The sequence below is a fragment of the Heptranchias perlo genome, chromosome 17 (genome assembly GCF_035084215.1).
Source record: "Heptranchias perlo isolate sHepPer1 chromosome 17, sHepPer1.hap1, whole genome shotgun sequence".
NCBI classification, from domain to species: domain Eukaryota; kingdom Metazoa; phylum Chordata; class Chondrichthyes; order Hexanchiformes; family Hexanchidae; genus Heptranchias; species Heptranchias perlo.
In genome coordinates, this window is record NC_090341.1 from 5,765,468 (window position 1) to 5,786,248 (window position 20,781).

General features: G+C 48.3%; 1 protein-coding gene across 3 annotated transcripts in view; it reads left to right on the forward strand.

Moving 5' to 3' along the window:
• Positions 1-20,781, forward strand: part of LOC137334008 (plexin-A1-like) — a 438,331-nt gene that overhangs the window by 54,152 nt on the left and 363,398 nt on the right. For all 3 annotated transcript variants that reach the window (XM_067998409.1, XM_067998406.1, XM_067998407.1), the window contains exon 3: positions 18,379-18,561. In XM_067998409.1, coding sequence (XP_067854510.1) covers positions 18,379-18,561 — 183 coding nt within the window. The remainder of the gene's footprint in view (positions 1-18,378; positions 18,562-20,781) is intronic.

Genomic DNA, 20,781 nt, shown 5'->3' on the forward strand with positions numbered 1-20,781 from the left:
CCCGTTTCCACACCTTATGGGGCAAAGGGAGTTCCAGATTTCCAGATGCACCGCAGCAACTCGCCAAGGCTTCTTCGACAGCACCTCCCAAACCCGCGACCTCTACCATCTAGAAGGACAAGAGCAGCAGGCACGTGGGAGCAACACCACCTGCACGTTCCCCTCCAAGTCACACACCATCCCGACTTGGAAATATATCGCCGTTCCTTCATCGTCGCTGGGTCAAAATCCTGGAACTCCCTTCCTAACAGCACTGTGGGAGAACCTTCACCACACGGACTGCAGCGGTTCAAGGCGGCTCACCACCACCTTCTCAAGGGCAATTAGGGATGGGCAATAAATGCCGGCCTCGCCAGCGACGCCCACATCCCGTGAACGAATTTTAAAAAAAAGCTACTCTTTGTGTGTCGAAAAAATCCTTCCTGATTTCCCTCCCAAATGGCCTGGCTCTAATTTTAAGATTGTGCCCCTTCGTTCTTGATTCTCCCGCCAGAGGAAATAGTTTCTCCGTACCTACCCTATGTATATTTATAGATTTTTTTTTCTTGCTAATTTTCTCTCATCCTTCTAAAGGCCTTGACTTGTTGTTAGGATCTGGCTCCATGGGTGTCTGGCACTATCCTGTTCTTGACTCTGTGTCCCCGCAGCCACCCTGCCAACAGGGGTCACTGAACAGCGACCTGAAGCAAGGACCTGGTCCACGTTCTTCCTCCCTTGCCCAAGAATCCTGATGCCAATTGTAGCACCCCCTCTGCCTTGGCAGCCTTGGATCAGCTAATTCAGCGGTGACTGGGGATCGAAGTTGGAATTTTCCTGGTGTCTCTCGTGCCGGAAGGTCCTGGATTCACACCTCACTCCAGCCCATGCTCGGGAATGAAACTTCAGTGCTGCATTGTTGCGTCTGCCGTCTTTGGGATGAGATGTTAAACCAAATCCTTGTTGCCTATTCCGGTGCATGTGAAAGATCCCATGGGACTGTTTGAGGAGGAGCAGGGAGTTTCTTGTATCTTGGCCAACATTCCTCCCTCAATCAAAAACACAATAACCGATCAGTTCTCTCATTTGCTGTTTGTTGGATCTTGCTGTGTGTAAACAGGCTGCCATGTTTGCCTAAGTAACGGTGCCCATACTTCGGAAGTAATGTGAAGTGCTGTGCGAGGTCCTGAAGGTCAGCAAGGCGCTATGTAAATGCAATTTTTTTTTTCTTTCTCTTTGCCCAAGAATCTCTGCCCTCCAGAGGCCCGTGCGCCCTTTATATTGCCCCCCCCCAGAGGCCCGTGCGCCCTTTATATTGCCCCCCCCCCAGAGGCCCGTGCGCCCTTTATATTGCCCCCCAGAGGGAGGACTAATAAAAAGGGAGGGGGGAAGACAGTGTTAATTTAATCTAACCTGGGGAGGGCCAGATGTCTGCCTTGGTCCCTCCCCCTCGCTTGCATTGCGCCACGGGCTGCCTTGTTTTTAAAAAAAAAACACCACACAGTAAAAAATAGTGAAACATCGATGCTGCGATCAGCTGCTGAGCTGTTGAGGTTCTACTAATGAAACGCTAATGTATTTTTTATGAGGTGGTACTTTAATTTCATGCCAGGTGAAGTGTCTAGAAGCATCGGAAGCGAATAAGGTTTTTGTGTTGAAGGAGTAATGTTTTAACAATGATAAATTGCCTGTGATGATTTATCAGTGATGGAGGACTGGAACGGAGATGTGTGATTCTCAGTCGCAAGTTGAACAAAATGTGGATTTTCTCTTTTTTTCTTTGGCTTATCCAACCTCTAACTTAAGAGAGAACTTTATCACATCGCCTAGTGACATCTCAGACGCAGCAAAATTATTTTGTAGTGCGGTGACATAGAATCATAGAAATTTACAGCACAGATGGAGGCCATTCGGCCCATCATGTCTGCTGGCCGAGAAAGAGCCTTCCAGCCTGATCCCATTTTCCAGCTCTTAGTCAGTAGCCATGACCTGTCATGTAGGCAAATGTGGCAGCCGTTTTGCACACAACAAGATTCCACGAGCAGCCGAGAGATGAAGCACCAGTACACGAAACACAGAATGTTAACCTGCAGGCACAGAAAGCAATTAGGAAATCAAATGGTATGTTGGCCTTTATTGCAAGGGGGTTGGAGTACAAGAATAAGGAAGTCTTGCTACAATTGTACGGGGCTTTGGTGAGACCTCACCTGGAGTGCTGTGTACAGTTTTGGTCTCCTTACCAAAGGAAGGATATACTTGCCTTAGAGCTGGTGCAACGATGGTTCACTAGATTGATTCCTGGGATGAGAGGGTTGTCCTTTGAGGAGAGATTGTGTAGAATGGGCCTCTGCTCTCTGGAGTTTAGAAGAATGAGAGGTGATCTCATCGAAACATAAGATTCTGAGGGGGCTTGACAGGGTAGATGCTGAGAGGCTGTTTCCCCTGGCTGGAGAGTCTAGAACTAGGGGGCATAGTCTCAGGATGAGGGGTCGGCCATTTAGGACTGAAATGAGGAGAAATTTCTTCACTCAGATCTTTGGAATTCTCTACTCCAAAGGGCTGTGGATGCTCAGACGTTGAGTATATTCTAGGCTGAGATCGATAGATTTCTGGACTCTAGGGGAATCAAGGGATATGGGGATCAGGCGGGAAAGTGGAGTTGAGGTCGAAGATCAGCCATGATCTTCCTGAATGGTGGAGCAGGCTCGAGGGGCAAGAGAGCCTACTCCTGCTCCTATTTGTTCTTAATCTATTCTTGGCCGATGTCAGTCAAGAGGTGGATGTTGGCCCAGGACACTGCGAGACTCCCCCATCCCCCAACCACCCTCTCTGCTCTTCTTTGCAGTACCCATGGGATCTTTGACATCCCACCTGAATGGGCAGATAGTGCCTTTGACATCGAGGTGGAAGTATCACCAACTGGGCTGAGTGGACAGTGCAAGTGGGTTCAAGAGTTCATTGGTGTGGGGGAAGGGAGCCGATCAAAGAAAAAGAGGCAAGTTCGTTGAACTCTAGGCAGCTAGTCCCTATTTGTTTTCATTTGTACTAGGTTGGTATTAGGACTGGTAGTGGTCAGGTTAGTGTTTCAAACGTCACTCGGTACTCCAGGGGTTAAGTCCGCCTTTCACTGCTTTTGTTTCTGGAAAGTACAATCTGTGTTTACGCCGTGCTAAGTGTCTGAGTAACCGTCTGCTGCGAAAAATCAGCTCAACTTGAAATAGGAACAGGAGTAGGCCTTTTAGCCTCTCGAGCCTGTTTCTCCATTCAGTGAGATCATGGTTGATCTATGACCGAACTCCATATACCTGCCTTAGCCCCATATCCCTTAATACCTTTGGTTAACAAAAATCTCAGATTTAAAATTAACAATTGAGTAAGTGTTAACTGCTGTTTGCAGAAGAGAGTTCCAAACTTCTACCACCCTTTGCGTGTAGAAGTGTTTCCTAACTTCACTCCTGGAAGTCCTGGCTCTAATTTTTAGGCTATTTCCCCAAGTCCTACACTCCCCAACCAGTGGAAGTAGTTTCTCTCTATCTACCCTATCAGTTCCCCTTAATATCTTGAAAACTCCCTAAATCCACAACTTTGCAAACAATTTTTCTGCACCAGCTACGGACTATTTTTGCGGGGGAGGAACCCTCGGGGCCTCTAGGCAGTCGGAACAAGTCTGGACGACTTTCAGTTGGCCGACTTCAATATCTGGTTTTACCCATCACACCAGGAAAAAAAATATGCCTTTTGGTTTGGCCGTGGCAAGCCCCAGGGGGGCAATATTTTTGCATCAAAGCATGAACCAAGGCTTTTAAACGGCCTGCAAAGCAGGCAGTTTAAAAAGTATAGGTGGGTTTCTGGAGAGCAAAGGGAATGAGGGATATGGTGGGCAGGTTTGGGCATAAATGACCATTTCCTGTTTTTCCCAAGTTCTACATTGCCAGGCCAATTGGACCTGTTTTATCTGTTGGTTCCTCACCAGCATTTCAACCTCTAGCGAGTTCTTAGTGTTCACGGGTGACATTGGTGTGTGTACCATGGCATCTCAGGCCACATACAAGGTTTAAATCCATGTTAACTTGCATAACTCTCAAGTTGTGAGCAAATGTCCCCCTGCCCCAGGAACTTTCTTGCAATGGGCCATGTGCCCATCTTCTTTGGCTCCAGATCTCAGGCCTCTGATGCCCCCTCCAACTCTGGAAGGTACATCTCCTCCTTTCTTTGTGCTTCCCTTCCCCCACCTCCAATTAGATTGCATCGTAACCTAAACCCCTTCCAGGTCAGTCCTGCCCAGTGTCCTCTTGCAGATAAGTTAACAGGGATATAAGTATGAATTTGAATATTGCCGCGTTCGACTCCCTCACTGCCAGCTGAACATACTCATAGCTCGTGTTGTCCCTGGCTTTTATTTGGTGGACTGGTACCAGCTAGGATGTAATGGGTCCAATTCATTGTAACGTCACTCTTCATGCATTACCCAATGTCACACTTTACGCTGTCATCGCTAGTGACTGTCCTGTAACCACCACTACTTTTTCACCCCAGTTTTATACGGCTCAAAATGCTCCCTCCGGACACAGGTTTGGAAGGGCGTTAAACTTACTGGGTTTATTCCCATAGTTCAACAAACAGAAATTCCACTCGTCCACCCGCTTTGACTTAATTGGCATCTTGGAGTCAAGATTGACCAGTTCATGAGATGTTATGAAGAGAGGACCTTTTTTTTAAAATCTCTTGTCCCACAGTGAGTGCGTCTCCTCCTGGCCGGACGAGGAGTGTTTTCTGTTGCTGTGCCCCATGTGTAGGAGCCTGTGGCCTACTTGCCCACTTCCAACCACGTGACGGGACTGCGGCTAAATTTCTTGCTGGGTAAAACCAGAACTGAGCACTTTGCCCGTAACGAGTTAATTAGTGGTTTAATTATTTATTGATGTGTTAGTGATAGCATTACCAGTCGATGTGTACAGCTGTATTTGTTGTTTCACAGTGTTTATTGAAACACTGACACAGTTGGAGCTGAGCACAGTAATGATGATGAACCTTTACTGTAACGTTTGCATATCAGTGACAGATTGTATACAAGAGGATTACCAGATCTGGAAAACGTTCAGTGTTTGGCTTGCTCAGGAATTCTGTGAGGACGGGATTTACCGCTGAAATCCAAAGTTCAGAGAAGGAGATGACCAGTGGGTTATGGACTGTCCAGCCTCACGCCACCGTTGGCTTGTTGGTGAGCAAAGTTAAGAAGGAGAAAGAACTTGCGAGGAGAAAGAGGCAGGGTCCTCTCGTCTGTGTGTGGAGGAAGAATTTGAGCACCAGATCCAAATGTAAGCAGTGTGGCTGCAAAGCAGTGTCAGGTCGAGGCCCAGTATTTCACGCTGGGGAGGAGACCAGCTCGGTGCGAGAAATTCACCTTTTTTTTGCTCCTTGCTGATTTTCTTCCCCTTCCCTGCAGGCTACAGGGTGAGGGGGTACAAATATCCTCTTAAACCACTGGGTGAGGGGGTTAAGATAAATGTCAGCCAGCCACCTTCCTGCAGCTCCTGCTGGACATCAGGTCAGGATATGTGATGCACCCTGCAGTCTAATAGCTCATTGCTCACCATCAAGGCTCACACAGGCTGTTCATCACGTTGCGAGCCGGGGGTGCGGAGGACGTTTCTACCAATTGATCTCCCAGCTGATAGCTAACTCCACACAGGTCGGGAATTGAACCTGGGACATTTCTGGTCCATCGGACTCAGCTACGCACTGAGCAAATTCATGAAGGCATCAAATGCACGCCTACAGCCTCTGCGCGACATCAGTTTATTGGTGTGCTGCTCTTGGGAGGAGAGAGAGAGAGAAGGAAACCTTCCCTTTAAGAAGTCAGTGGCCATGAAAATGTGGGTCGGCAATGCCTTTTGAATCCCCGGAGTTCACCAGCTTTTCACCCCTGACCTATATTGGCTCCCGGTCCAGCAACGCCTCCAACTTCAAAATTCTCATCCTTGTTTTTTAAATCCCTCCAGGGCCTCAGCCCTCCCTTTCTCTGTAACCTCCTCCAGCCCTACAACCTTCCGAGATCTCAGTGTTCCTCCGATTCTGGCCTCTGGCCCCACTCCATAAGCTCTGGAATTCCCTCCCTAAATCTCTCCGCCTTTCTACCTCTCTCTCTTCTCCTTTTAAGACCCTCCTTTAAAACCTCCCTCTTTGACCAAGCTTTTGGTCACCTGTCCTAATATCTCCTTATGTGGCTCGGTGTCAAATTTTGTCCAATAACGCTCCTGTGAGGCGCCTTGGGAAGTTTTGCTATGTTAAAGACGCTGTATAAATGCAAGTTGTTACGTAGAATGTAAAAGTATCGACACACTCGTGCGTGTCTAATTATCGGTCAACCATTGGCAAAGAAAAAAGGGATTGTGAGAGACATCAGGGAGGAACGGTGTGAACATGCTCGTATTTTACCGTTTGAAGTGAGAATTTCCTGACCCGTCACTTCCAGTAGAATTGGATGTTTAATGTGTTGTATTGGGACCTAACTTAAAATTGTATCCTGAATTTCCAGACCACGTGTAGTCGGAGCACTCCTCTAATGTGTTTAGCAGAGATGTGGCGATGTTGGTCGTCCCCACCGGTAATATATAAATATGTGAAATGAAGGACAGGAGATGATGATTATCGGGCGTCTCCAGCCTGCCCCATCCAGATGTGGTGCAACCCCTTTGCCCATTAACCCGACCTTCAGCCACCCAATCTCCTGGGGCATTGCAAAAAGAAAAACCGCTGCCAACTCCTGGAAAATTCCCCTCTCTAACTCCCAGAGGCAATCGACCGAAGCTCCAAGAGACCGCGATGGTCCCATAACTCCTCGCTATCCCAGTTATTGTCCTTTACAGCTGGAAATGTCTCCGCTCAGGAACCTGTCCAGATCCCTTTTAAAGCGAATCAATATCCATTGCATGTTTCGGTCGTCTGTTCCACAGGGCAGCGATTCATCATGAAAAGAAATGCTTTCTGGTATCCAACTCTTTGCTTAGGGTTTTAAATGCGTATGCTCTAGTCCTAATAACTTGCATTTATATATAGCGCCTTTCACAACCTCAGGGCGTCCCAAAGCGCTTTACAGCCAATGAATTACTTTTAAAGTGTAGTTACTGTTGTAATGTAGGGAAATGCGGCAGCCAATTTGTGCACAGCAAGATCCCACAAACTGCAATGAAATACATGACCAGATAATCTGTCTTTTCAAAACTGTTGGACTATAACCTGGTGTTGTAAGATTCCTTACATTCATTGATATTGGTTAAGGGATAAGTATTGGCCAGGACGCTGGGGAGAACTCCCCTGCTCTTCTTAAGTAGTGCCTTGAGATCTTTTGCGTCCACCTGAGAGGGTTTAACCTCTCGTTCGAAAGGCAGGAAATCCGACTCATTCATATCCATCTCTGATAGCCTATCAAATGGTTTCCAGTCCCTTTGTTTTAAAGACCTCAATTGCATCCTGTTCAGGTGTCAGCTGTAACTCAGTGAGTAGGACTGTCACCCCTGAGTCAGTAGGTTGTGGGTTACGGAGGTTAATAAGGCCATAAAAAAAGACAAACCAAGGACTGGGATTCATTTCCACAAGGATACAGTTGAAAAGCAGAGAAGTTATGTTATACTTGTGTAGAACCTTGGTTAGATCACACTTGGCTTATTGTGCACAGTCCTGGTCTCCATATTGTAGAAAGGATATAGAGGCACTGGAGAAGGTGCAAATAAGAATGTGGAACACGACTGTGGATGAGGAAATATAAGATAGTCACTAGTAAATCCAATAAGGCATTCAAGAGAAACTACTTTATCCAGAGAGTGGTGAGAATGTGGAACTTACTGCCACAAAGAGCAGTTGAGGTGAATAGCACAGATGCATTTAAGGGGAAGCTAGATAAACACATGAGGGAGAAAGGAATAGAAGGATATACTGATAGGGGTAGATGAAGTAGGGAGGGAGGAGGCTCGTGTGGAGCACAGACCAGTTGGGATGAATGGCCTGTTTCTGTGCTGTAGACTCGATGTAACTATGTTCCAAGTCCCACTCCAGAGACTTGAGCGCATAATCCAGGCTGACGCTCCCAGTGCAGTTCTGAGGGAGTGCTGCCCTGACGGCAGGGCAATACTGAGGGAGTGCTGCACTGTCTGTTTTGACTGAGAAGTTGAACCAAAGAACTCCACCCTCTTCTCCAAATAGTGCTGTGGGATCTTTAACGACCAGGCAGATTGGGCTTCGGTTTAATGTCTCACCTGAAAAACGGCACTTCCCACAATGCAGCCGCCCTCAGTACTGCACTGAAGTGTCGACATAGATTACATGTTCAAGCCCCCACAGAGGACGTTACAACCAAGCCCAGTCTTGTCCTCCCATCTCCGTCCTTCCCCTCCCTCCCACATTCACACTGTCCAGTCAAGGCAGAGAATCCTGGCTGCCCCTTATTTTGCCCCCTGCCGTTGCCCAGGAACATTGAGGTCAAGTGTGGTATTCATTCCAGCGCTGCCTTGGCTGAGAGTTGGGGATGGATACTGGGCCCACCGGTTCAGTTAAACACAGCGTAGTGCTTTTACTAACTGTCTCTTGTTGGGGGCAGACGTTACGTATTAGATTTTCCACACTGCAAGATGTTAAAAAAAAAATCAAAAGATTGCTCAATGTTAATGACATTTATTAATAGTGAATCTTCTGACAGTGCAAAAACCACAGTAAGTGATTCATCGCTGTCTAAATTTAATTTGATTGACTTAATCAGATAAAGAAGAGATATTGGTTTGTGTTCAGTGTTTCCTGTCAATCTCGCGGTGTGTGGCACATGGAGTGTTGAGACCAAGTGCGGTCTCCAGGTGGAGAGGGCGGAGAATCGGATGGACGGACAGGCACGCTCACGCACACGCACACGCACACGCACGCACACACTTCCATCGCCTTTTTAAAGTCCAACATTCTGTCATTTTTATGTTTCTATTACGAATTCCTAGCTTATGTATTTCTAATGGAAGCTGTAGACTCTAATTGCATCTCCCCATCAGCACCTCTAATGGCAGAAAGATGCAATTACAGTGTGACAAGTTTACATAGGCAGTTTCCATTATAAATGTGAACACAGGAATTTATGACGGAAATAAGTGAGAGGAGGCACGCACGCACGGGGTTTTTAATATACATTTGGTGGCTAATTGTAGATGGTTGGAAGTGATTAATCACTGTTGATAGATTCCAGAATTTCCTCCCCCCCCCCCCCCACCCCCCCAAACTCCTGAATGTGTTGATTCTTGTGTCATGGATTCACGAGTACTGGCTGCTATCCAATGCCTCATTGTGGGTGTGGGCAGGCTATTCAACTTTGGCGGGCATCACATTGGAACCCAATCCTGCCTTCGTCAGACACCAACGCACGTGCGTTTTCCGGCACGGGGTCCCTGGATGGTAACGAGCAGGAATTCTTGCTGATTTCTTCCCCCTCCCCAGCTTGGCTCAGGACCACTGAGGCTAATTGTAGTGTCTCTACTGCCACCCTGCCTGAGATCAGCTTGCTGCCCGAGACAAGGAGCAACCTCACCGTAGTGGGTCAGGAAAGCCCACCAGCACCACCTCAGGATGGGTAACAAGTGCCGGCCACATCCCGAGAACAATTTTTTTTTAAAGAGTTGGGCAGAGATCGGGGGGGTTGAACCCCCGGGACCTTTCAGTCTCTGTGGCTCCGTTCCACACCGGGTTCAGCGGCACGAAGCTCAATTTGGGAAGCTCAATTTAAGAAGTACCGAGAGGACAGTGGAAGAAGGCGGCGCCTCTCGCTGTCGGCCAAACCGCGGCCCGAGGGTTCAAGGGTTATAGGTGGCCCTGTTGCAGTGATGGTGTGACTACCCCGCGATCAGAAGGTAAGCCGAGCTTTGAACAGTCGGGCGATCTGTCACCTCGCCTCGGAGGTGGATATTCTGGGACTGCGCTGATTGCTGCAGAACGAACCCTTGGCAGCAATCTCCTTTTTCTCACACTCCAGCGGGTCTGCCCTTTCTAAGTAGCCACTTACGAACATAGGAACAGGAGTAAGCCATTCAGCCCCTCGAGCCTGTTCGACCATTCAATTAGATCATGGCTGATCTGCCCCTCAACTCCATTTACCTGCCATATCCTTTGATACCCTTACCTAACAAAAAGAACTTGCATTTATATAGCGCCTTTCAGGACGTCCCAAAGCGCTTCACAGCCAATGAAGTACTTTTTGAAGTGTAGTCATTGTTGTAATGTGGGAATCGCGGCAGCCAATTTATGCACAGCAAGGTCATACGAACAGCAATGTGATAATGACCAGATAATCTATTTTGGTGATGTTGGTTGAGGGATAAATATTGGCCAGGGTACCTGGGAGAACTCCCCCTGCTCTTCTTCGACATCGTGCCCTGGGATCTTTTACTTTCACCTGAGAGGGCAGACAGGGCCTCAGTTTAACGTCTCACCCGAAAGACGACCCCTCCGACGGTGCAGCGCTCCCTCAGCTCTGCACTGGAAGTGTCGGCCTGGATTTTGTGCTCAAGCCCCTGGAGTGGGACTTGAACCCACGACCTTCTGACTCCCAAGGCGAGAGTGCGACCCACTGAGCCGCGGCTGACAAGATTTCTTCTTTACCTCTAGAGGTGAACATCAGAAGATTATGAGATCTCGGCTGCATTTTGCCTGTTGCCTCCCAGTGGTATATTGCTTGGGGAGGGTGGGGTGGATTTCCCCAGGGTGACGACTTCTGTCCTCATCTCTCGTGTCGGACGTTGACTCCTGCTGTACGGTTCCACTGGTGCCAGGTGGCCGATCCCTGTACCTGCTCTGCCCGGCCATTCTAACACACGTGAGCCTTAGCGATGAGCGTCAACAGGTCGTTTGACCGTCACGGGCCGTGACCCAGTCGTGTTTACGGGCGCGCGTGCACTCATCGGCGACGGACACTGGATAGCGATCAGAGGTGGAAACCTCGGCCGACTGCCAGCCCCTCCAGCCCGGGGGGTGGTCGATCGCTGCTCGTTTCCATCGCTCTGACTGAAAATCAGCTGACAGCACAGACTGGGTGGGGGGGGGGGGGTCGGAGGGGGGTTAAACCCCAGACCTTTCTGGTAAAGTCGGTAGCTTCGATTTTTGTTGTTGTTGTTGGGTGGGCAAATTTTTAATTGTCGTGGCAATCAATTCATACATTTGTTGAATATGAACATACGATGGCCACCCGTTGCTGTGGTAACAGAAGGTGTCTTCACTTTGGCCATCTTGGATTTCCATCACCTGACATCACAGTCCAGTGAAGACAATGGACAGGTGTCTGCGCTGTAACTGGTTACTAGGTTGTTGTCTTATCCCCTTCCTAATAATCTTTTAGGATTTAAAAACCAAAGCTTGATGTTGCATTATTGCCGCTACTTGATGTACCTTGCTTTCTGCTATTGACCTCGGTGATGCTCTGTGTTATAAATTGGATAGCCAGGTGGTGAAGGATGGAATACGAGAGCCTGGTCTTCAGTTGCTTCCAAGCCTTTATTCACGGAGCTCCACATTACACCCACATCACAGCCCGACCTTATAAATGGATACGAGAGTCCCCCATTGATACGCACCACCTGAATACAATTAACACTAATTGATATAAATCATATGGCTACAATTTAACACCCTGTACCGTGCATGGATCCAAGTGGAATTCTGAAGAAACAAGGAAATCTGTTCCATGGAATGACCTGCTATCTTCCCCTTCTGTTTCCAACAGGGAAGTGATTAATATTCCCATCGTTCCTGCTGAGTTCGGGAGGGGAGGGTGCTCAATTTTGTGGGAGTAACATTTTGTGGAGCAAAATGTTTAGAGAGCTCGGTGCATTAGTAAATCAGCGCAGGGCACCATCAGAGCAAGTTTGGCATGTGACATCAGTGTTCTCTCTTTTCCCTGTCTCTTTCGCTGTTTCCCTCGCTGTCTCTCGCTCATTGTCTGTCTTTCTTCCCTTCCTCTCGTGCCTAACACTGTATCACTATCGTAGTGAAGCTGTAAATGTGAGAACGAGAGAGTGCAAGAGAAACAAAGGCAGACGTACGAAGAACTGGAGAGTGGGAGAAAAGCAGACAGTTACAGGGAAAGGGAGTCTGATTTTAATCAGCTGTGAGCAACGACACAGGAGATCAGCTGGTAATCATTAATTCTTTTAAACTAACCTTTTGCATACTTTCAACATGTGGTCTAATTAAACACAGCGATGTGTTGTGTGAGGCGAAAAATCTCCATTAGCTGCCTGAACTTGTTGGCAGATGGCAAACAGCAAGGGTGTCACTGTAAGAGTCAGTCAGATGGGAGGAGTGTGGTTCAGCTGAATCTCTCTCTCTCTCCCCTGGTGTCTGCTATCTACTACTCCAGAGAACAATCCCCATTCATAAATATTCAAATCCAATACAATAGAATCTTAAATCCCCAATTTGTTCCTGCTTTGATGTGTTAATTGTGCCTAGCCTCTTGCCCCCCTCCCCACGTTAGACACCATCTTTCGAAGATGCTAACTTGACGCAGTTAACGGGGGCATTCCCAAGCTGGCAGTAACAATCTGGACGGAGCCCTCCGCCCACTTCCTTGCTGCTTCTCCCGAGTTTCCAGAGCTTGGATTTTTTTGGGTAACCTTTGGAGAAACGGCCGGCAAATTTAGACAGCGGGATTTCACCGACCAACTCTTGGGCCTCGTATGTTAGAGTTGGCATCTCTGATGGTTCAGTGTGTCGGCCTCTTGTCAGTGCTGGCTTGTGACCAAGCTGTTTCGGGGGGGGTGGGTGCGGGAGGGGGGTGCTCCTGAACCCACTTGGGAACACTTGAACCCAGAGCTGGCCATTGGCCTTTCTTCAGACCAGGCGGTCTGGCTTTTAAATGGACTGTCCAGAAATATCATCAGCCTCCTGACTGTCTTAGAGAAAAAAAAACAAAATTACAACTTTTTTTTTCCCTCTTCCGCAAATATTTCAAAAATGAGGGAGTGAATTTTTCAATTCATTCTCTGGATGTGGGCGTCTCCCGCAGGGCGGGCATTTGTGTGGTCCATCCCGGAATTACCCTGAGGTGGTGGTGATGATGGGCCACCTTCTTGAACTGCTGCAAGCAGTTTGATACAACTGAGTGGCTTGCTGAACCATGTCAAGGTTGGGGGGGGGGGGTGCAGTTAAATGTCGGTGTGGGACTGGAGTCACCTATAGGACAGACCCCTTCCCCCCCCCCCCCCCCTGCCCCATGCCTTTCCCTTCCCCCACTTCCTCCGCCCGTCTCTCTCTTTCCCCCCGCCAATCGTCTGATTTTGGACTTTATAAGAGGTGACAATTTATTGCACCCCGTCCGACATCTTGTGAATACACACTTGTGGGAAATGATGGGCTCGGCAGAATGAAACTCCAGGAGCGGAACGTGTCTGCTCCACATAATAAAATGTGGACCCCTGAGTCTCAGTTTGAGTCCCAATGATCTCTCTTGGCCCCCACCATGTGGACCCCGCTGGCAAAACTGTTCCCTCTTGGAGGTCGTCTGTTATGATATTGGGCCTGTCCTGACCCCATTTCTAATCAGACTGTTATTCGTTGTGTATTTCGAAGATGTCTTTCCTTCTGGTCTTTTGTTCAGCTCCATACTTAATGCACGAGTCTGGACAGTGAACGTAAACTGGCTACTCGTCCGTGGGGGGGCACCACAGGCAAGCCTGATCAGCGGCTGTCGTCGTCTCCGCCCCGGTTTAGTACAAGAATTTTAACTTCGAAGTCTTGCACGTGGGCAAAATATGCTGCTCTGTTTTTCCCCGATAATTTCCAACAGGGGATGGCTGGATAGTAATAGTAATGGCACTGGCCTCTGGCCCGGCAGCGATGAGCTCCCTCGACACAGACCAGGGATTGACGTTGGGTCCGACTGATCTGGGTGACTCAGTCGCTCACAGGGGAAGTGCACTAATCCACCCAGAGAGCAAGATTCAAATGTTTGTTTACAGCTTGTAAATTGCCGCTTGGCTGATTCATTGACATCTCAAAGATGCAACGTACGCTGGCGTTCTAAGGAAAGCTTGATGGCCGTGTCTGGAAATTTTAATTTGAATAAAGTTTATTTTGTTGTGCTGTAATTCGATGGCCTCACGGGCACGCTGCAGCCCAGGACCCTGACTCTGGGCTAATCGTTCAGTCGTGTTTCTGAAAGATTTGAAGGAACGTTGTAATTTCAGTCGAGCTGGGCAGAGGCCGACTGTGCGGGGCCATTGCCACAAATAGGAGCAATGGGATATTTAAGGAGAAGTCGGAATCTCACTCTCTCATCCTGTGAGTAAAAACTGGTTCCAATAAGTTTAACAAAGCAAGGGTCAAAGGTCTCCTTTGGATCAATCAAGTAAATTGTTATTCCTCTTCCCCCGCCCCCCCCTCCTATACAATATAACTTGACTTAATATTTTAATCTTGAAACAAGGTCTGATGTGATGCTGTAATGCTTTTGAAGACCGGAAGCATAGGATAAAATTCCACTTACTCAATAATTACCAGCCAGCGTTTGCTGTTGATTATTCTGGGTGTGTTACGGAAGATTTAACTGGAGCTTAAGGCTAGAATGAGCAGCCAGGAAGGTGTAGGGAGTTGGGACTCGTAAGGTGAAAAAAGCTGGAGCAAGAAGGTTAGAAAAGATCCAAAAATGTACCGCCATAGTTGAAGCCAGTTCAGCACAGAATGGGGATTGAAGCCAGAACTTTTTCTGCTCTTTATGGCTCAGAACTATACTGGGCGATGCATTTGTTGGAGATTTGGTTCTGTGATATTTTGATGGGTATTTTTGGGGATATGTATCATTAGTGCTGGATACTTGTTAGTGAGCAGTGGCAATTTTAAGATAATTGGCAAAAGAACCGGAGGGGAGATGAGTTGAAAGGGTGGTGGGAACGGATTCATGTGGACACCTGAAAGGTTGCTTTCTCCACCTACAGCGGGTGACTGTTTTTTCCCAATTTCACTTCCCCTCTAAAGCTGTGACTGGGTTTGGACAGTTGTTTCGATGCCTAAGCAGCGCTTGCTTTAGACTCGTGGGCATTGGCTAGTGCGTGGGCCCCTCCTTTCCCCTCCCTCCATGTTTTCCCCTACTCTCTAGATATGACCTAACTTAGCCTAGTGGGGCCCACCCAAAGCTTGGGGCCCAGGGCAATTGACCTGGTCGCTTGCCCCTAATAGTACTGCACCATTCTTCACATGTAATCCCAGACATTGGATGTTGATGGGCTATTTGACTCTGGTCGGCATCACAACCAAGCCCCACTCCTGCTTTCATCTTTTCCGTAGAGGTGACCAGATAATGATTGGGAGCGGGTATTCTCCCACCCCACTCCTCCCTTTCCCTCCACCCCTCCCTCGCGCCCCAGGGGCCCCAAGTATGTGCCTCTGCCTAGATTAGTTAACTTGGCGCAACCAGGGATCCAAACCGACTTAGTCGCGCACCGAGTAGGGCCTTTAACCACCGAACCGTGGGGGCGATCAGGGTGACCTTTGAGGGGGTTGGGGAGGGGGCCGTGAGCTAAACCGGCCCACTGTTGCGGTCTGGGAGGGTGCACACAGGCGGCCAGTGCAGGGCGTCCAGAACTTGTGCAACAGGTGCATTGGTTGTGGCGACTTTGAAGCCTTGCCAGGGAAAGCCACTGTGGAGTGTGTACGCAGCCTGCAAGTGCTGGCACAACACGGGGAACCATGTCAACTACTCATTAATATGCAGAAATGCACTAATTAACATCGAATCCTTGTTACTTGAGTTTACAATCTATTCCCCCATTCCCTGCAGTGCTTTTTTTTTTAGTAACAGATAAAACCTTCGATGCCTCAGTGAGCGACTGAGCCGCACAGACCAGGAAGATCCCAAGCCTGTGCCGGGTTGGCTGATTTCAGACATGGGGCCAAAGTTTCAGTGTTTCCTGCGTTAGGGAGGGAGCTCTCGACCTGATGGTTTAGTCACTCCCACTTTAAGTGTACGTGCGGGAACGGTAGTGTAGTGGTTATGTTACTGGACCAGGGCTTGCAGAGCTCGATTGAGGACAGGTCGCAGGCTTTTATTCCCTCGGGTTTAGAAGGTATTGGGGGGTGGGGTGATCTGATCGAGGTTTTTAAAATAATACAGGGATTGGATGGGTTCGATACAGAGGAACTATTTCCTCTGTTGGGGGAATCCAGAACAAGAGGGCACCACCTTAACATTACAGCGAGGCCGTTCAGAAGCGAAATCAGGAAGTATGTTTTCACACAAAGGGTAGAGGAAATCTGGATCGCTTTCCCCCCCCCCCCCCCCCCCCCCCAAAAGGCTGTGGATGTTGGGGGTCAATTGGAGCTTTCAAGACTGAGATTAATAGAGATTTGTTGACCTTGAAACCATCCCTATGTCGGTGGTTTCACTGGAGAGAATAGTAATCTTGAGAACAATGTCTAGATTCTGCAACGGTTCTGCAGATGCCTCTGGTCCCTCCACCGTGTCCTTCCTTTGTGTGAGGACCCGGATTGAGTGTCGGCACTAGTAATGTGAGTCCTGTGCCGCGGATCGCAGCCGGGCCTATTGTTGCCAACTCTGGTTGGGTGTATTCCAGGAGGTTTCATCACATGACTTCCCACCTCGAACCGTTCCCCGTGCTCCTGCCATTGGTTCGTTCTCCAGGCGACACTTCCTTCCCACGGCCAATTGGAAAGGGAACAGACTCTTTGTTACTCGATTGGATTAATCTTGACTGTCGGTGAAACAGGCTCCCTGCCCCCCACCCCCCCCCCCCATCTCCTATATTTTTATAACTAATAAATGAATATGTTCAAAGAAAATGAACCCCCCCCCCAACTTTTGTTTAATCCCCCTGTTTTTCTCCTGGGTTTTTGCTGGCAGCAATGTTCTGGAGGTGCGTCTACGATTCCCAGAGGCTCCAGGACAATTCTTGGAGGGTTGGCAACCCTACGGGCCTGATGCCATGCAGGCCCAAAGCCTGACCCTGCTCTCGCCTGACGCCTACACAGGTGAATGCATGCTCCAAACTGGCTTAGGACTGTAACCAAGGCTAATAGAAGCATCAACCTAGTGACTCTCTCCTCTGATAAGTTAGGTTAAGAACTTTACCGACGGATGATTTTTGCTGGGTAAGGGATGGACTTTACTTAACCAACAACTAGGCCAAAGCCTTAATGCATGAGGTTAGCTCATCACCGAAGAAAAGCCCTCGATACTTCCTTTCTTTTACTTGTGTGGGGCGAACTTTCTTTTCATGAAACAATTTGTTTAATGACAGAGATAAAGCAGAATATTTGCATGGCCTTCACAGAGACAACTCCCAGAACACAGACACCAGAAGAGTATTTATTTAAATAATTCAGTCAGCCTATTATTGCTGAGCCCTCTGGGACTCAACACAGCAGCTCAGTGCAATGCCTGCCATTTCTGTGTTTGCGTTTTCAATTATTAAGAGAATTCTATTAATAAAAATAAAATCTCAGCTTTATACCAGAGCCAGTACTGAGGGAGTGCTGCACTGTCGGAGGTGCTGTCTTTCAGCTGAGACGTTAAACCGAGGCCCCCGTCTGCCCCCTCGAGATCCCATGGCACTATTTCGAAGAAGATCCGGTGGATTCGCCCCGGGTGTCCTGTCCAACATGTATCCCATGACCAAAATCACTAAAGCAGATTATCTTGTCGTTAAGTCTTTACTGTTTGTGGGACCTTGCTGTAATTGACTAGCAATTGGGCTGCCGCGACTCCTACATTACAACAGTAACTACATTTCAAGAACACTTCATTGGTTGTGAAACGCTTTGGGACGTCCTGAGGTTGTGAACTTGTATAAATGCAAGTTCGTTCGTTCTTGAAGTGAGAAGAGTCTGACTTGCGACTGGAACAAATTATTTTGGCAAACTTACTTCAGGAGTTGTCGTCCAGAAAGATATTTGGAAATCGGTCCCGTTAAAAATAGTGTCGTCGAAACGATTTGATGGAGCAGGCCTCGGAGTGTCTGGAAAAGGAATAACTGCCACTTAGGTAGCAACGTACCACGTTCCCGGGACGTCCCAAAGTCACACTACCGACGAATCACTTCTGAAGTGCCATGTAGGCGAATGTGGCGGGCAATTTGTGCACAGCAGAATTCCACAAACAGCCAGCGAGATAGATAGACCAATTAATGTGTTTTTGGTGGTGGTGTTCGAGAAGGAAGACCTCTATGAATAAAGTCATGGAATCTGCACAGACAACGGGTGGCTTTGGACGAGGTGTTTGGTGGAGGGGGTGGAGCGGGAAGGAATGGGTTGGGGGGGAGCGGGGCGGTGGGGCTTGGTTTACCTAGTCTGGGGGGAGCAACACCACAAAATCTTGTCGGGCAGTTATAACAATAAACTTTATTTTCTTGGTCCCTATTTTTGCAGCCTTTGCAGATTAACGACGATTTCTGTGGACAAGACTTTAACCAGCCGCTCGGTGGGACCACGCTGGTGGAGGGCATCCCGCTGTTCATCGACAAAGACGATGGCATGACCTCGATTGCTGCCTATGACTACAGGGGTCACTCGGTTGCCTTTTTTGGGACCAGGAGTGGGAAAATGAAAAAGGTAAGATCTTTTTCGATTTTAAATCCCTGATATGGGGGATTGTGTTTCCGTTTCGAAGACAATTTCAGGCGGTTTATGTGGCCGGGGAGAGGTCTTGTTCACGATCGAGGGGCTTCCAGGAAACTTGGGATCCAATTTGGTTGCAAGGCCAAGTTCCCACGGGCCGTTCATTAGGGGTTGCCAACTCTGGTTGGACGTATTCCTGGAGGTCTCATCACATGGCCTCCTGCCTCCAATTGCCCCGCCCCCACACTCCCGCCATTAGTCGCCCGACACCTCCATCCTCGCGATGCACCGCCTTCCCTTGGCCAATTGGAAAGCGAACTAGGCTCTTAATTATCAAATTGGATGATTCTTGGCCGTCAGTCAAACAGCCCTTTTTATCCTGTCTCCAATATTTTTATAACTAATAAATGTTCAAAGAAAATGAAAAAACATTTTTTTCTTAACATCCCCTATGATTTTTCTCCCGGGTTTTTGCTCATAGCAGTGTCCTGGAGATAAATCTTCAATTCCTGGAGACGCCAGGACAATCCTGGAGAGTTGGCAACCTTAGAGCCTGTGCAGAATGCCAAGTGCTGTAGATCTAGACATATTGGACGTGAACCTTTGACTTGAAAATGATGTGGCTTGTTAACAAGTTCCGGAACGAGAGCCCTGCCAGGCATGCGGGCAATGGCTCTGCTTGACGATGTTACAGAAGTGGTACCCGTTGGGTTGTGTGAATCTCCACGTGAGACGTTACTGCTGTACTGTCGCGGTGGAGAGACTCACTGAGTTTGGCGTTGGGTGAAGCCAAGCCGTGTTGGTGGCACTCTGGTGTTCTGAGCTTCTCTGTAATTCACGGTATCTTTTTGTATTTCCCCCACACAGTAGAAATTGCCGAGCTAATTTGAGGTTAAAAAGTTGCAATTTGTGTAATGGGGCCTGTGATGGGAGTTCCTTGGCTATCCTTGTCTCGCTGCTGAAAGGATTTTGGAACTGGCTCACTGAGTTTGATGTTCAATCTTTGTGCCAAATGGATAATGTGGGATTAATTGACCAAGGGCAATCTTTGGCCACTCAGAATTGACCAAGCCCTGAATGAGATTAGCGAACCTTCATTGCGCACACACGTGTACACACACACACACACACACACACACACACACACACACACACACACGTGTACACGCGTGCGCGCACACACACACACACACACACACACACACACACACACACACACTCTATCGTGAAAGGTGTATGCACAATATCTAAATTGCCTTGAAATGGATCATTGTGACAGAATTGCGAGTAACTTGACCTTGAGGAAAGAAATGTGCATCTGTTCTTGGCCGCCTTGCCTTTCATGGGACAACAACTTAAAAATCCGCCATGTAGAAATGTTGCACCCATGTATTAGAACTAGACTTCAGAGTGATGTGCATCCTCTAGAAGTTTGCTGAACACTTCTTTATGAAGTCATGTGGCCAAACGAAGGAGCACTTTGAGAGGGTCTCCTGATAGTCTCCCCTTCCCGTCTTTTTTTTTGTTAAATCTTAAGAGTTCCCCACCTCGTGGATGGCCTTCACTTGCAGCCAGCATCTTTCTGGCTGCCTTGAGGCCTTCGCTGTGGAAGTATAGTTCTTCCCTCAGCCTGAGCTCCCAGCTTGATACTCGGCTGAAATCAGTGAGCGGAGAGGGAGCTGGGAATCGGCGATGAGAAACGACTCCTTGTTGTGTGGCAAAGATGGCCTCAAGTTGTGCGGCGAGTTTGGGTCGGGGTTGAAGATTTTAGCCGCAAATTGTCTCGCCATTGGGTTGGGAGACATTCGTCTGCATTCAATTGGGATTGAGGCTGTTCTCGGACCTTGGAATTGGTTTGCAGGCGAGATGGGCCTGCGTGGTTTTATCAGCGAAAGAGGTGGAGTGGCTCGTTAGGAGACTAAACCCCTCCTTCTCCTGAACACACGATTTGTGGGTGCAATCCGGGAGGGAGAGAAGAGTCTATGGGTTCCAGTATTGGTGGAGCACCCTTGAGAAAGATGTCAAAGCCATAGAGAGGGTACAGAAGAGGGTCATTCGGATGATACCAGGCAGGAGCAGCGACTACAGATACTGGAGCAGAGAAGGTTGAGGAGATCTGATAAAATAATGAAAGGTTTGATAAGGTAAATAGGGGAAAAATTATTTCCACTGGTCAGTGAGTCAGTAACTAATGGGCACAAATTGAAGATTATC